This window comes from Photinus pyralis, unplaced genomic scaffold (genome assembly GCF_008802855.1).
Source record: "Photinus pyralis isolate 1611_PpyrPB1 unplaced genomic scaffold, Ppyr1.3 Ppyr1.4_LG4, whole genome shotgun sequence".
Lineage (NCBI taxonomy): Eukaryota > Metazoa > Arthropoda > Insecta > Coleoptera > Lampyridae > Photinus > Photinus pyralis.
The window spans coordinates 18584428-18603088 of NW_022170511.1; the positions used below are offsets into that span (position 1 = coordinate 18584428).

Sequence of the window (18661 nt, forward strand, 5' to 3'; positions counted from 1 at the left end):
ATCTCAAGACGTTGACGTTGGACCCATTCTGCTACCATCAAAACTGCTATGAGTACTTACATTTACCCTCGCATTTACCATTAAATGGAAATTAATGATCAATCCTTTCCGTTGTCACTCCCAAACCAAAATAAGAATAAGTTCGTTTTTATGGACGTAACTCTAAATGCATTTTGATTTCCTGCCGATTAAGTGCCCGATAGGTAGGTACCTACGTTTTATGTTTATTTTTCCGAAAGGAAACCATACAATTTTTAACAATTTCAAATTTATACGCCATATAAATATCTTCATAAAACTCTTCTTTCACTACGTGCGAATTTAACATGACGTGTCCCATTTCTTCGGTATACAAGTTTGTTGCCATCTTCTTGTTTCCTGGTCTAACTTCGTCACGGTCAAGGCCTACGCGATGTCGCAATAGCAGAACGCGGAAGTACTTATCAGGTACTTCTTTTAAAGTTACACTGCGTTGGCAGGTAATGACACATTTGTGTTTTCTTAAGGTAAAAAGTGTTTCAAATTTACTTACTTAAAACAAACTGTACTTCTAGCAAATTACGCTAATTGATATTTAATCGTATATAGCTCCTAGATAGTAATTTTGCGAAGGATTGCTAATCAAATTAGGTTACATAATGCGATTGATTACACGTTCTCGTGCAATTAATTTTAATATTAATATTAATATTTTATTTTAATATTCTACGTGGTGCAGAACCTCCGTTTATGGTTTTGGGCACTACGCATTGTGGTTTTTTAATACCGCAAAGAACGAGTATGATCCTTTCCCAATCTGAAAAAAAAGCAAAATTAGTACTTATTACCACCCATTGTACTTACATCATTTCATTCACAACGACTGAGCTAAACGGTTTTATTTTATGTTTAGGCATTTCTGTTCATTGGGGCTATATGGATGCAGTCAAGAAAATAGGAACAGTTTTACTTTTTTGGATCATATTATGCCTAGGGTGGCTCATTATTAGTATGAAGTCGTGGAAATGTGATTTTCTATCATTAAATGTATTTGAGCACTTAGTATTTGATTCAAAGGTCAAAATGGTGGTCCAACCAAGAAAGGTCGTCGTTATCATTGTTGCCGTTTTGGGATTCTTTGTCACATCAAAATTGCATTTTTTGAAATGAAACACCTTAGTTTGTTAATAAAACTTAATATTTATTTTCTTTAGGTGATCGATTCGACTTGTAGACGCTAAGGCCTGAAGATGACTTACAAGTCGAAATCGATCGCCTAAAGACAATAAATCTATTGAATGGCCAGTTAGGTCTTCCGATATGACGCCCTTGACTTTTTCTGTGGGTCATGTCAAAAATAGGCCATAGAATATCGGTCAGGTTCAGATTCGTCTCGTCTCGTCTCGCCGGCATCACTATTAGCGAATTCATTATTTGTCGATGGTCAATGGTCAATGGATTAAAATTGAAATATCGAATAATGTAGTGGGTGTTCCATTTAAAAAAATGCAATTTTGATGTGCCACGCCTTTATGACCAACCCTGTATAATTAAAATTATTACTACCTAGTAGACATTGAAGAACTATATATATTTCTTGTATATATATATTTCCCCCGATAATCGACCGTTTGCAGACTTATCAGCGACCCTGTATATTTTGAACACGAAATGCCGACAGTTTTTTTGTATTATAGGAGTTAGGAAGTTGTATAATTAGCAAATAGGAAAGTAGTTTTATTTTTTTCTCTTCAAAAACATTTTTTTAAATAGATCACATATTTTGAAATAAAATAAAATTATGCATATCAAAAATCCTTAACACACAATTAGTGTCCTGGGTCAAATAATAACAGAGCAACAGTAGCATACAAATTAACTAAAACAGTAAAACTACAATAAAAAGATTTTTAGTGGAGCACGCAATATAGAGATCTTGTACATACTGATATATCCAATAATAATAAGGTAAGTCATGTTATTAAAAAGTTGATAGTAATATTTTAAATTTCAGCTGATATCCAGTGGTAAGCTGCTTGTTTATATTGGCGACGGCAATACAAAGGCATTCGCAAGTGTACAGGGTGGTTCAAATTCACCATTGGGATTTCGGCAACGGTGAGTGATACAGTGTAGGTTAAGCGGGGGTTCTGTGACTCAAATTTCCTTTTCATTTTCAATAGCGGTCGCCGATCGGAAATGGACGGTTCCCGTTCCCGTCCTGGGCACTTTTTTTCGGAGAATCTGAATCCGTTATCAGAATTTTCATAGCACGCTAGATGTAGAAGCTATATGCTACTACCTACTTTCTTATTTCTTGTGGGCGCCATATTGGATCTTTACGGAATGAGATATAGGAAAAAAAGAAAAATAATGACATGTCACACTCTACATTACATAAATTTACAAGAAAAATGTCAAAATCGAATGTTTTACATTTCATTTCCAAAAAAAGATCCATGGGTAACTAGATCTTGCTGAACGAACATGGCGATGATGGCGATGCAATGAAATGAATTTCTTTTCTTGTCCTCGACTTCATTCCATAAAAATCCAATGTGGAGCCCATAATGACTAAGAAAGTAGTAGTCTGTAGCCTCTACATCTAGCGTGTTATGGAAATTCGGATAACAGATTCAGATTCTCCGAAAAAAGTGTATAGATGGTTCTAACGGGAACCGTTCATTTCCGACCGTTTAAGTTTAGGAAACGAAAACGAGGTTTGACATTTTCAGTTTTGGATGGATCTCAATAATTTTCAAAAATTTCAAATGCGATTTTTCACTTTTTAGTTACAAAAAGGGGCAATTTTGTCCCCATTTAACCTACACTGTATCTCCCACCGTTACGGAGACTCCAATGGTGAACCACACAAATTTGAACCACCCTGTACTGTATACCATATGGAACTACTAGGTTGATTAATTCTTAGGATTGCAATGGTGAAAATTATAACACCCTGCGTCCACGTTTTAAAAAAATAACCCTGTATATTATTGCATATTTTGAAATAAAATAAAATTTTATGTACGAAAATCTACCCTCAATTATGTTGCAACACAAAAATAAATTAATGCATCCTCAATCAAAAAGAGAAATAAATCATAATATGATGCGCCGCTCTTATAAATCATCACATTAGTAATCATTTGCCTCAACCAGGTATATGTGCACCAATACTAAACATAACCTATAATTTCATTCTCCTTGGGTTCTTTTTCGTTCGTTTATTTTTCTCTTCTCTTCTTGTTAATTTGGCCGTTTTCAAAACGGCCTTTTCAAAACTCCCAGTTTCTTTCGAATATTTACAAAAGTGAGTAAATTACTTTTTAGCGCATTTCCACAAAAATAAAAAAAAAATGCGCTATTGTGGCCACTTTGTCCGTCCGTCCGTCCGCTCGTTTTGCGACGCTACTAGTTTTTTATCTTAAGAGCTATTGTTCTACTTTTTTCGCTATTTGGTTCGTTATGGTGTCGAGGCTTGTACCAAGGAAGGATTTTTTTCTGTACCGCTTACAAAAAAAGTTATTGTAAAAAAAACAAAAAACCGTTTTTTTTACATGTTCCATAATTTTACACTTTTGCCGTTTATTAACGATCCTAGTAGTGCAGCGGAGAGCCGGCGCTAACTCGCTTATTTGAGGTAGTTTTTTTTTTCGGAGTAGAAAGAATTGGGACCCACACCATTTTGTTCAGAAATGTTTGAACCTTCAGAATCTCGCCTTACGACATTTTCCCGTGGTCCTGACAAAAGTTATAGGCCGCTAAAGTTGAAATTTACTCATTTTCGCGCGCGCGACTAGACCACGAAAGTATTTATTTTCTCAGCAACTAAGCGATATACATCAATAATTCCTTTTGTAAAATGAAAGTACATTTATAGCAGAATCTAAAGCATTCAATTTACCTACCTTGTTATGGACAGTTTTTAGAAAAATGACCGTCAACTTCCAAAATTCGTGTAGCAGATGAAAAGTGCGCACTTTGAACTCTCATAACTTTTTATTTCACGATATCGATTTCCAATATTTATAGCTCATTCGATGCTCCAAAGCATTGTGATTATTTTATTTTCTATAACATTACCGTGAATTTTTCATAATAAAAAAGTTACGGTCATTTAAGTAAAAACCTACCGACCTCGCCGAGTCGGTAATCGCGAGTGAGACGGAGAGGGAAGGATAGTCAGCAGCGTTCGCTAAACAAGGAGCGATGCGTAATTTACTAAGAAATTTCTCTCCGAATACCAAAACTAGCTATTTAGGCCGTTTAGTTTACAAATGCATTCCGCCGAGTTGCATTGTAAAATCTCAAACAATTCATTAACTCCATGTATCTCAGTTCTTTGGTGAAATATATAGGTACAAAACCTTTCCCTGTAAATTTTGGGGGTTACTCCACATCAGGTATCTCTTGTGCTGTGCTGTATATTGCAAGATCAGCAGTAACAACGGTATGATTTTGTCCCAAAGATTCAGGCTTGTTTTTTGATTTCACTAGACGATGGTTAGGATGGTATTGTAGCTCGCTGGTGGAGAATTCAAAAACGGCATAGGTATATTATATTGAATGGTAGATACCGGAACTTACTTAGGAGGATTATCAGCAGGTACTTAGGCTGTTAAAGTCAGTTATCTGGTCGTTATCTAGTGATAGGTAAACCTGGTGGTCAATCATTTCTAGACATGCCGTCTGCATGATCTCGAATTTAAACTTAACTTAAATAATTTAAATATGTCGTCATCTCAATAGGTTCAAAACTTTTATGAGTTTATTTTTTCCCCCCGGTTCTTTTGAAATGTGTTAAATTCAACTTTCAACTTTTAATGTAATAATTCAACCCTCCGGTTGGTTGTCTTAAGCTTAACAAGGCTTGATAATAATTCGTTTTGAAACTTAGGACAACCTTTCCGGTTTAACCACCCTTCAGGTTTTTTCACTTGGCTTCGGCCAGTTAATAATTAAAAAACAACATGTTCGTCTTATTCGTCTTCAACGTTTGTAACTTACCGTTTTCCTGTTAAATTTCACATCGCCTGATGATGGCAGTACGCCGAAGCTATAGTCGCTTTTATTTTTAAAAACTTCAACGAATAAAAACTATATGGGAAAGGTTTAGAGAGTTTTGATCACACAATATATTTCAACCCCCATTTCAAGGAACGATGGATCCAAACACAAAAAAAAAAAATCCATGTATTCGTTTAGGAGCCATCCTCAAAAAAGTGGTAAAGTTTCTTTTTTTCTCAGCAACAGTTACAGAGACTGGTGGTAAGTCTTTGAATAGGTTTTGCTGTATGCCCTTTCCGGTTTTGCAAATAATTTTTCAAAATTCCTACCGCAAAAGGACACACCCCTCAATAGGGGTGCGAAAAAATGTTGATTTCGACGAAATTTGGTATCTGGTGGTTTTTGAATCTGAAATTAGTTTTTGAAAATTCGAAAAAAATAATTCCACTGCAATTCTTGGCCGGACAACGAAAATTGACAAAATTCCACGAAGTTTGTTGTCTAGGTACATACTTACGGAACAAAATTATTGAACAGTTTTTCTTAAGGTCATTTTTCAAACAAAAGTTACACTCATTTGCAAATTGGTCTTTCGGGTCAGAAAATGTTCTCCGACAGTGGCATAACAAGTACAGTAAACGTCAATATTACATGTTCTGCTAAGGGTGTCTACCTACATTTCACAAAAATTTGTCAAATAAAATGATAATTTTATCACAGCGACCATTAATAACTTCGACATCAACGAGGAAACCGTCACAGAATGAGAATAAGTAGGCTATATTCTGTGGAAACAGACGAAAAAAATTCAACGCACAGTCTTTTTTCAAAAGCGAGATACATCGACAGAAGAAATCCAAATTCCTCGTTTACCTATCACTAGATAACGACCAGATAACTGACTTTAACAGCCTAAGTACCTGCTGATAATCCTCCTAAGTAAGTTCCGGTATCTACCATTCAATATAATTACCTATGCCGTTTTTGAATTCTCCAGCAGCGAGCTACAATACCATCCTAACCATCGAACTTGCCTTACATGGAAAAAATTTAAAAAGAAATTGTACGATTATCTAGTCAATGGGTGTTTCTACAACATACAAGAATTTTTTATATCTTCCAATATTTAATTGTTTGTTTGTTTAACTGTTCGTTTGTTTAATTAATGTTATATTGACTTGTTCCATACAAATGTTATTTGTCGAAGGAATTAAATAAAAATGAATGAATGAATGAATGAATCGTCTAGTGAAATCAAAAAACAAGTCTAAATCTTTGGGACAAAATCATACCGTTGTTACTGCTGATCTTGCAATATACAGCACAGCACAAGAGATACCTAATGTGGAGTAACCCCCAAAATTTATAGGGAAAGGTACCTATTTGTACCTATATATTTCACCAAAGAACTGAGATACATGGAGTTAATGAATTGTTTGAGATTTTACAATGCAACTTGGCGGAATGCATTTGTAAACTAAACGGCCTAAATAGCTAGTTTTGGTATTCGGAGAGAAATCTCTTAGTAAAGTAAAATCTCTTAAGCATCGCTCCTTGTTTAGCGAACGCTGCTGACTATCCTTCCCTCTCCGTCTCACTCGCGATTACCGACTCGGTGAGGTCGGTAGGTTTTTACTTAAATGACCGTAACTTTTTTATTATGAAAAATTCACGGTAATGTTATAGAAAATAAAATAATCACAATGCTTTGGAGCATCGAATGAGTTATAAATATTGGAAATCGATATCGTGAAATAAAAAGTTATGAGAGTTCAAAGTGCGCACTTTTCATCTGCTACACGAATTTTGGAAGTTGATGGTCATTTTTCTAAAAACTGTCCATAACAAGGTAGGTAAATTGAATGCTTTAGATTCTGCTATAAATGTACTTTCATTTTACAAAAGGAATTATTGATGTATATCGCTTAGTTGCTGAGAAAATAAATACTTTCGGTGGTCTAGTCGCGCGCGCGAAAATGAGTAAAGTTCAACTTTAGCGGCCTATAACTTTTGTTAGGACCACGGGAAAATGTCGTAAAGCGAGATTCTGAAGGTTCAAACATTTCTGAACAAAATGGTGTGGGTCCCATTCTTTCTACTCCGAAATAATTTTTTGAACGATTTCGCGGCTCTTCTCCGCTGGCACTATAAGAAATAATGACATTAAAATAATTACAATCGTGTTTTTTATGGATTCACGAATTCTGGCAAATGTGTCTTATAAATAATAAAAAGTATCAACTCCCGGTGATTTTATTGGCAGACACGCACCTACTAGAAAATTAATTTACTATTCGAAAAGTCGAGAAATTTCATAGAAAAAGTTTTCCACGTGCAAGATAGCTATAAAACTAGAGTTTATTTATTATACGTTCCTAAAATTTATTGTTTGTTGTACCAACACTTCCATTGCACGCCAGCAATTTAAATTACCATAAAATGTTTTGAGGATAATTAAGGAATGTAGAATGATGAATCAGGAATGCGTGACAGAGGAATTGTTACTTTTTCGCGTTTCATGTTTTCATATTGTAAAAGTAACATAATAAGCCATCAGCGCAATTTTTATACGGTATAACGCAATAAAAGCAAAATTATAGCAAACCAGAAGTCATAGAATGTTGATTGAATTTTATACAGTGCCACACAACATTTTCTCTCGCATTTGAAGCTGAAAAATACGAAACCAACAAAGAATTCAATATAAAGCCTTCAATTGTATTCCTGAATATTCCCTAACAATGTTTCTTATATCTACACCTTTTCAGAATTGTCAGCAGCGGGCCAGTGTATAATAATCTTAAAAGCGCATTTTGTTGGAAATTGCTCCGTTTTCGACTTACCAAATTATGCATGTGGAAAAATTCACTTTTCCTGTGTAAGGGGCACTTACAGGTTTATGCTGAAAATTAAGGAAAGTTTGTTAGCGAGGTTGTCTATTGTAGTACAGCCTTCCTTTGTAAAACACCAGATTAGGTCTCAATAAAGTATTAAACAAACGCTTTCGAGGCGAGGAGGCTATATACTTGATTAATTTTAACAGTAAGCCTCTGGTTATTTCCCAAACAGGGAGTAACTTTATAGCGGGTTTAAATTGCACCACAATTATTGTTTTACACGCCTCTAGAATAAAGGATCTGTCAATTTATATTTTTAATCGATTGGAACATATCAAACTTTCCTTTAATGCGAAACACTTCGTTTAGTAGAATCAGAGCAAGTTATCCCGAAAAAAGCTTTTATCTCGAATTGCCTCTTGTTGAAGTAAGTTATAAACAGAAACAGTAACAAACACAATCAATTCCCCGTTGTGCAAACTAGAAAAAGTTTTTTTACCTTTAATTGAATGCGTTTTAGAAGTTCAAATAAACCAACTTTGGCTGGTGTTACCGGCATATTAAATCTTTCCGTTTGAGGTAGAAAATTCCTAGGGTCACAATTAAATCAAACCTGACTTGGCATACTGTGTTAGGTATGTTATCGTCAAAGAGATAAAGGTAGGAAAGCTTCTTTTACGCTAAATTGACACTCAGTAATGAGAATATAACCTTTTGAGATTGATAATGAGGGTTTTTGAGGAATATTACTATTTTTTTTTACATTTACTTTTGTCACCCAAGCACTTTCGTCATACATACAGACATACTTTAAAAATTATTTGTTGTACTCCCTTGATTTATTTGAGGGACCAAGGGATCGTTTTAAATTTCGATTACATGTTGCCTTATTTGTAAGTTTTAAACAAGAAATACAATTAAATTAATTAAATAATTACTGACTAAGTCTACAATAAATAACTAACACTAAAATGACAATCTTTTTCTATTTCTATGTGTATTTGAAATTAAATTCCCCAGATCCTATGAAAAAACATAAATGATTTTATATACAGGATGTCCCGACTGCTATTTCCATTACTTAAACAGAAATTACGATAAATATTTTTTTTCACTACACGGTGCCTCGCTCTCATCTTTGGCATTGTTTGGACCTAGAAACGTCACCCCCTGTAGTTTACAAACAGTAGTTTCGTGCCGTATACATAACTCAAAGATCTTCTTTCCATTGTAAAGAATGTGTGTAATTAGTAAAGATTTAAGGAATTTCATTTTCATCTCCTAAAATTTTTTGGTATGAAATGGAGTTTTCCCACCGTATATAAATGTGTGTTTGTCCAACCGAGTTAAAAAAAAGTATTACTAGGAATTTATGATTTTTAAATTTGGTGTTCAACAGTCAAAGTCTTCTAACTGTATTGAAATTACCTATATTTGGTTATGAATTTGCAAGTGTACCCGAATTGTTGAATTACCATGTATATAAAAATTTACAATACCAAACGTTATAACAGTGAATAGGTATATTTTTCATTCGTAATTTCAATTTAAACGAAGTATATATAGCGCGCTTTACGGTTTTGCGGGGCGATCGAGAACGAGTGCGTATATTCGGCATTCAAATTCATTCGAGACAGTCGCGTGAAGTACGCAAGACGTGCTTGACGTATATCAATTCGTTATATTTAGTGGAAAAAGTGCTAAACATTGTTCTACAAGTGCTTTTCCACACACATCATCAACAATAGATCAAGGATTTTCAACTCCAATAGTGCAAATTACAAGAGATATTTACGTTTCCACTTCATTTATGAAGAGGTAGCCATTACATGTACGTACAGGTTTCGTTGTTAATACGCCGTTCAAATCGAAGATTGCTGTGAACAAGATGTAAATTTGGAAGGAGGCCTTCGTCGTCATAATTCTGCCTTTTGTCCTCGTTATAGTTTTCGGTAATTATTTGGACACCGGATGCAGCTGTTTCAAGATGAGGTATGTGTTGCATCACGTTTTAACAAACTGAATTGCATTTGAGTTTCTCAGAAAAGTTCGTTTATATAATTTGCGCGTTAAGACTTTGGGGTTAATTAATTAATTAATTCTGTATTACATTTAAGGGTGGATTCGAAACTGGCATGGACCTTTTATTTTATTTAAATTGTAACCTATAACGTCTGCATCGTAATAAACCAGACGATTTTAATGGTATAATTCAGGTAACGTATCGATTTTTTATTTCTTCTGAGCACAACGTTCCCAATTTTTCTTGTCATAAGTCGACCTAAATTAAGTTTTGGATATCAAATATCTGACATATGCGAAGGTCTCTCTCCATCCACGTTGGACTGATGCATGTAAAATCAATTTTCACTCTATTTCTGGTAGACAATCTGACGTATAGGGATAGACATAGATGATAAAATCGGAAATCCCTCTGGGTATATAATAAGAGTCATCATTACTAAGCCATGTGAATGTTATGCACGGAGAAATGGTAAAATTTGCCGCAAATTACTGCAAAGCACCAGCAGAAATACAACAATCAGTTTTTAAATGTACCCACGGCTAGCTGAGTAATAAAAATGTTTTATATACCGCTTACCTTTCGGAAGGCCTCTGATCTCCTTCTAAGGCCTGAAATTCAAAGTCTAATGTTCTGGATCGATGGAACATGTGAATGTAGTTGATTGAATATATTATTAATAAGCACAAAGGCAGTCGAGTTCTACACGTTCCTGTATACAAAATATTTAATACAATACCTAGTTCGTGATCACGTGTCCCTGCTAAATTTGATTCTTATATCTTTTATCTTTATCACATAATGAATTACAGATACATTCGCATGTGGAAATATACAACCCAATACTAAATAAAATTTCAGTACAACCAAAAAGGAATAAATTAAATGCAACTAAAATTCCCTGAAACAAAACCAACATATTTTTTTTTGGATCTGGTTCTTATCAGTGAATGAAATACAACACAGAATATTTTTTATACAAATGGTTCTCATAGGTCGGTTTCTTCAGGAATATCAAAGTTACTTTAAACAAAAACTGACCAGTAATTTATGCAATTGAAAACAAGTTGATATTGATTCTTTTCTCCCCTTTGAAAAATATGGAAATAGACCCCAGCAATGGTACCGTAAACTTTTGATATCACCATATCAAATTAAAATCCATTAATGTCGTTTATCTAAAGATCTTGAAATATGCAGTGTTGCAACATATGCAAAGAACAGCTAAAATATGCAGACGTAAATTGGTGATTGAAAATTTCCCAAATCGTACAGCTCTAATCATAATTATCATCGTAATAATGAATTTTTGGAGGTATTCGTGAGCTAAAAGAACTTTTCAAGTTATGAACCGCTCTACGAGGTAGTCTCGCATGCGAGTTAAAAGGAGTGGTATTAAAAATGGAACAATAAAGAGTTAGATAAGAAAGTGAACCCTTATTTTTGACTGACTAAACAAAGACATGGACATTGAATTATTCGTCAATGCAGAAAACGAAGCTTCCGTATCCTATCTTATATATGATATAAACGATCACGCTCAGTGAACAATCCCAAATAAACTCGAGGGATTCATTATCCAAACAATGAACGTGACATTTATGTCAAAATGGAAGTATCTGATCCGTGTGCGGTCACAATTGGAATTATATCCCGTGGATTGCAGAAAAAATATCTGCAAGAATGTGAAATCCGAATGTAAATTTGCAGTTACGGGGCGAATTTTGTGGCCTTCTTGACGGTAATACTGCACATTCAAGTTTATGTAATGGATGCTACGTTATCCGGATTTACCTAGGCTTGTAGGTTTTAGTAAAGCTAGGGTAGAAGGCTGATAGGAGTTTATTTTTCCAGGAAATTAAAACGGTGCCAGTCCAGGGCTAATATCATTGTTAAACTGCGAAACTCATATATCATATCTACCAAACTCCCATTCTCAATGCCATATCAGTAGGTTTCATGTGTGTGAACATTGCAACCTAAACTTTATGTGCTAATTTTGATGTTACAGCGTTTTAGGTTGGTGCACTAATGGCTAGTGTAAAAGCGTGATAATAATTAAAAATTATCACTTTACGTTAAAGTTCAGATGTATTATGTAAGTGGCGGTAGTGTGTATTATCTGAAATCTAATCAAATTTTTATTAGTCGTAAAAAGAGACGGCCTCTTGTAATTTTAAAGTTATTACTGTTTCGCGAAGGTTATTTTTCATTAAGAGGAAAAGAGTTTGTTATTCCAGTTAATTATGTTAGCTTTACTTCATTTGGACAACTCTATTATCTCCCTTTGGAATCTTATGACACTGAATACTTTCACCCCTGTACTTTCATTTTTATTACGAAAAAAAGTTATGATAAATATTAAATTTTAGGGCTCCTGAATATTACATTTAAAATAAACTTAATGTTAAAACAAATTAAAACTTAAGCGGATATAATTACGGCATGTAATAATGAGCATACACTCGTTTTTATTGCACACTTCTGGTATCGTATTACTTTTGAATGAAGGCAACGCTTTTACCCATCTCGAGGCATTCGTGATTGCATCTTCTAATGTACCTATCTGATATGCCAACAAATTTTTAAATGGGAATGAATGGCTTTGCTTATATTACTCCGCTTGGTGATATCCAAAATCACGAGCTCTCTAAGGTCGTAAAGCCCGCTGCTTTTTTTTAATATGATCTTGTTGTTGACAAACGCATATGGAAGTGAGCCAGTAAAAATACAACGCAAAATATTACACAAACAAGCTCTCGCTTCAAACAAATGAAATATATTTTATTTAAAAGGTTTTTTTTTGTTCCACATGCACGTTAAAATGCTGTATACTTGTTATGTAAGTGATACTCCTACTCCACTCTGACAGGTTGGGTCGGTAATTAACCCATTATTAAATGCGACAAGTCTACAGTGAACCAAGATCATTTGAGTGAACTCGGTCACAACGTAAATACTTCAGATGACGTATTCGCCTGGTCTAGGGCCTGGTCGATTGGTCATCCCACACAATAAATGACCTCGTGACAGCCTATGCGTCAAAAAGATTTAATACATAAATATTGAATACGAGAAGGTAAATCTGACTGACATAAAGAATGTATCTGGGTCGCACAATGGGTTCGAATAAACACAATTAATTAATTGATGACAAAAATTTATTTCATAACATTAAATGAAAATTAAAATAAAACTACCGACAAAGAGAATCTTACAAATCTTGTTTGTACATAGAACCCCGTACGCAGACGGGCGATAATTAAAAATAAGAAAATGTATTAAGTATTTAGTTTTTTTTCTCTTTTAATGATCCTAAAATTTGGGAGTGAATAGTTTTGCTATAAACGAGTGCAATTAACACAAACGCTGAACGGTTCAGAACTTCAAACTTGATAAACGAAATGGCATGTTGAATACGCTGATGAAAAATGCCGGTGGTTACCCGAATGGTATAACTTTTAATTAAACAAAGGACACAAGAGAACCTCAACAGATTAAAGGCTTCACTGAGCACTCAGATTGCTTCTTTTACCTCAACTTGACTAACTTTTTCCGTAAAACACACCTCCTATTCATAATTTGAGCTCATGCAAAATTCGACATCAAATTATTAAACTCTATGGACTCGGTTGTGGTTAAAGCAGCCAAATTCCCTAAACTCAATTGACCTTCGTTTTATAATTATCTTGGATTAACTATGTTGAATATTTAATAATATTACTTCTAGGGCGCTAACACATTTGTACATTGGAAAGAACTACACCACTTACAAAACACCTGTCCAGCTCAAAGTCAAAATTTTTAATTACCAATTTCTCTGGGCACATCCAGCTTCCGCTATAGTGAAAAATCTCGATAACAACGTAACTTTTATTAATTTTAAGACTCTCAGAGGCATTGAGCACTTTTCACAATCCAAAGGAATTATTTAAACAAATTTTGTATCGCACCTAAGACAATTCTGCTCACGAACGCCAAATTAACTAAAAATTAATGCTCAGCGTCGTAATATCGGTTCGAAAAAATGTATTCCCAAACAACACAAGAAATCAATTGAAACAAAAAATGCCTGAAGGAGAGAGAAGCTTACAAAGCTTGCGTAGACAAATTTTACCCCGCACACAGGCGTTCGATAGGGAAAATGTGAAATCTTAAAATTATTTTCGTTCTAATGCATCTGGTCACCGAGAAACCATCAAAACAAAGAACTACCCTGCTGCTGTAACTACTAACTGCTAACTAGCCATGAGCTATTTAGTAAAAAACTGAAGTTATGGTGATACCTTTAATATACCCACTTCACGGCGTTTGAAATACAATTTTACAATACCTTCTAATGCATGTTGGCGTGGAGTAGCATAGATCTCCATATAAGTCGTCTTGATTCATAATTCCCCTAGGTTAAAGCTCATATTCGTGGTATATGAAGTTTACAGAATATGACAAGCGTTACGTACTTTTGGAAATCGAGAACAAATTTCAACAAAGTGAAATCTACGCGAGGTTTTTTTACCCGGTTGAAAAATTAGTCTTTTTTATTTATTATTAATCAATCATCATCATGGTCATAACACTATGTTCAGTTTTTTTTTTACAAGATTATTATGCCGTTTTTAACTCGGCGTATTCCCGGTTATCGAGATTTAAAATCAACACGATGTAGGTATGTGTTTGTTATGTAACTTGATACATTAACATAGGTATACTCAAGCAGTGCAATTTTACGTGTAAGTAAACTTTGCTCAATTTTGTAACAATGGTTCTCATCATTTCCGTTTCGTTGTAACATAATGAAATAATCCATACGTTAAAGTTGGGTACTTTGTGTGCGTATTTACTGAATAATGCGAATATGCTTTGATGCTAATTGCTGTTGTTTATTTTATGTAAAATCGCTTTAGGCTTCAGAAATAATAACGATAGCTGAATGTTAATAATTTCTGAAATTAACAGAGATGGCTAATCTGCGGGCACAAACGTAGGTATTAGATTTTTGAAAGGCCATGTAAAGGCTGCGAATTACATTCAGATTACCCAACCAAATGCAAATCTCTAGATTAAACGAACTTACCTCAAGTGAAATGATGAATCTAAATTTTATGAAGTATCTCGTCTGACTAACATAGTAGTCCTTGTTACAAGCACATAGTCAGCACGAGTTCAGAGAAAGGAACAAGATACAAAGAATCGCGTACGATTTTCGTATTCGGAAACCAGACTTTTAATCCGGCTCATATTCAATAGCACTGATCCTTACACTCGCGAACTTGCGAAAGTGCAGTTCGTCCGTAATTGCGTTTCCTTGGACAGGCCAACATAATTCGGATATTGCTTAGACAGACTGTGAATACTTAATTTTTATTTCTTGAGATCTCTTGAACTGGTTTATTCGTTTGTTGTACGTGCTGTGAACGGATTGTGTACAAAAAGGCTTTAGGTCGCCTTAGGGTTCTTTTGTTTGATAATAAATTTTTGTAATCTCAAGTTAGTCATTGAATTTATGTGCCAATTTAAGGTTTAGATTCAATTCTATTCAATTATCATGTCAGATTTTTGATCTGTTTCAAAATTGTACTGATTTTCTAATAAAAAGGATTTTATATCCTTGAATCAAGGGTTTTCTTTTCTCTGAACTCGTGGTAATTATGTGCTTAGAACAAGAACTACTAGGTTGATTTAGGACGAGGTGCTTAATCAAATTTTATGAATGTGTACCGTGAAAAATTATGTAATAAATTGAATACAAATTTAGCGAAAACGGAAAAAAAATGAACTAGGCCTGACACCAAGTTCAGTTGGTTCCCTTAATTGCAAAATACAGTACTCTTTAAACTGATTTGAATCCTTTAAGATCCCTCGTTTAAAATTTTGACTTAAATATTCGAGTATTTATCTTTGACCATGGATCTCAAAGTTATCCAAGTAATCTTGCGAAATACATAAATACGACTAACCTTTTATTTACAATTTTTTTGGGAGTGGATGCTCTGAAACTCTTACTGCTAACCTTTTTTCTCGTAACATTGGGGTTGATATCAGATATTTTCCAAAGAACTGCATCCTTAAAGCCGCCGTCACGAAAAAATTCATGATGATAAATGCTCTCAATGTTGTTGATCAAAACTGCGTTTTGCATACACAGATACATTAACTAGATTTTAGTACGGTTTAATTGAAATTTGATGAAAATCTCTGAGGTGAACGGTTGCACTAAGTTGCCATTTATGTTAGCAGTACTAATAGTTAACTTTATTTAATTTTGCGAACAGTTTTCTTTCTTGCAACTCCCTTTTTACTTTCTTGAACGGCACAAATACCAGGTAAAGTTTCCCAATGAATTCACTTACGAGTGCGTTTGCTTATAATAGCGGACGAGGTCTTTTGATTGAATGGATTCTACACATTAAGGAGCTTTTCGAACCGAAACGACACTTCCCTTTTTGAGTGCTCCAGTTTTTCACGATCGCGCAAGACGCTTTCTACGTGCCGTACTTTTGTCCACTTGGACAGCTAATGCTGATTTTTCAAAAACTACTCTCCTAATTTATTTACCATGTCACGGCCTCCATTCGAATCTGGTTTCAGCTCGACTACCAAACGAGGCTGCCCTAATCTTGTGGGAAATAATTCTCTAACTGCTTAGTAATTTTTTAACGCCTACTGAATGGTGGAATAGTAATAGCGGCGGTATTGTATTAATTTCATTGGTTCAACCAGCTTGTATATACCATACTGACTTTGTCAGCCTATTCTTATCAAGCTGTGCTGCAAATGTAACTTAACACGACCTACTTCCAGCGTGTAATTCAAGACCAAATGTAGACAAACACACTTTTGTACAAATAATTCATTGGAAACGGTGGAAGATTACGAAAGCTCGCTGCTATTACAATCGACAACATGAAAACTTGAAATTTAACGCAAATAAATGCTCTCGTTGCCATTTCTTTCGACAAATTGCCCTAAAAACCACCATTTCCCCCAGTGGGTCTGGCTTGGCTGTGGAAATAACATCGGCCATAGTTGAATATTAGGACTATTGCTTTTGTCTTGAAACTATTGTTATAAATTAACGATATCGTCCCATTTCCTGTTGCCTTTTCTAGCCAAGTAAACTAATAACGTCTGTAAACTTAAATTACCTATTTACAACTGCAATAATGAGAAAGAGGCGTAGAATCTTCATTTAACAGTAAAGCCCAAATCACGAGGAAACATACAAATACGGGGTTACTATTTTCACGTGTATGACTTGTGAGGTGCGGGCTGCCTTATGCGTTACGGCCCGGCGCGTGTTTGTTTCGCGAAGTTTTTGAGAAAGTAATTAAATACTGTTACAAAACTACTGAAAAGGTCTGAAACACAATTTATTTACTCTTACAAAGAAATTTAATTCCTACGGATCTTAACCCTCAGGTAAAATGTTTCTCTGTTTCATCGGACTATTGCCATGTTAATGAACTGCTTTACTAGCTCATTACACTTCACACAAAGTAATCATCTTCTTATACATTTGAAGATGACACTTGTGCCGAAAGTAGAGGGTATTTTTGCCAGTATCTTAATATCCAAACGTAATTATCTCAGAAATCAGTACAGTAAAATGTATGGAGGTCTAATTTGATTGAACTCTTATTTTATACTGAGTTAACTGATTAGCTATTAATAGCATGAACATTTCTGCAGAGGTTTTCTACTAATGCTTACCAATGCACACATTTCCCTCGCGATTTATATGAGTCTATCCCTGTTTCAGATATACAATAAATTCCAAAGGTAGATATATCAAGGGATTTAGCAGAAATTACTTTACTATTTGCTTAAATCTTACATACTTTACAACGGCACTGGAAGGAACTGAATCAAAATATCATTTCGAACTCGTGTAAGGCCCACTAAAACGTCATATTAAAACCTATTTTTATTCGGTACCAACTCGCTTCGCAGCGGTAACTCGAGCGATCCATGCGTAAAAAATCTTATCCGAGAACCTCAAGTTAAAGGATAAGTGCCCTGAAGGTGGATTAGGGATCAGAAGTGAATAAAATAAAATCCTTCAGTCGTTATCAGTAAGGGTCACGTGTATTTGCTAGAAGCTTTTAAACTTATAAGCGTACGCAAGTTAAAAAAGCTATTGAAATATCGTTTCGGCAATATCTATATGCTTTCGTACACTTCAGTAGTTTCAAAAACAAGAATGGCTTTATATACTGGGAAGATACTCGTACTTAGCGGTCGTGCGTTTTTCAAAAGTTACTTGACCTCGTATCCAAAAACTTTCTAATAACATTTCCACGAATTCGTATAAAAGGTATAGGTGACCGGCGAGTTGCGCCGTCCATTTGCACATTTTCTGAAAAGGGCGAAATGATGTTATTTCAAAGATGTAACTCATTGAATATTCCTTTGTTCTCAAAGACAGAAAGTTTCGACTAGTCGCATATCACGTTTTATCGCAGTTACAAGTGTTTTTCTGCTGCCATTGACTGCATCAAGGATCTATACTTCGAAGTGCCAAGTTTAAACACAGTTTCGATACATACCTCCAATTTATTTTAAAAAAATTACAAAATAATTTGTTATTGTTTAATTCTGTGTAGAACTAATAGACAAACAAGTTAAAAAGTAATCATAACCGATTTACAAAGAGCGCATTTCCACAGTCTTTGCTCGAAAAAATACGTTGATCTAGACAAATTCGTTTATCCAATAAAATCCGTCCACTGCACATAAGAAAGTTAGCACTGCGCATGCACATAACCTATTCTTTGACATGTCATTTCAACTTGATTGTATAAGAATCATCTTT

The 18661-nt window shown here is 34.6% G+C and overlaps 1 protein-coding gene across 1 annotated transcript in view; it reads right to left on the reverse strand.

Moving 5' to 3' along the window:
- Positions 1 to 284: 284 nt before the first annotated feature.
- LOC116168132 (odorant receptor 94a-like) overlaps positions 285 to 18661 on the reverse strand; it is a 33076-nt gene continuing 14699 nt past the window's right edge. Inside the window, exon 6 of the mRNA XM_031483804.1 lies at positions 285 to 796. Coding sequence (XP_031339664.1) covers positions 743 to 796 — 54 coding nt within the window. The 3' untranslated portion in view covers positions 285 to 742. The remainder of the gene's footprint in view (positions 797 to 18661) is intronic.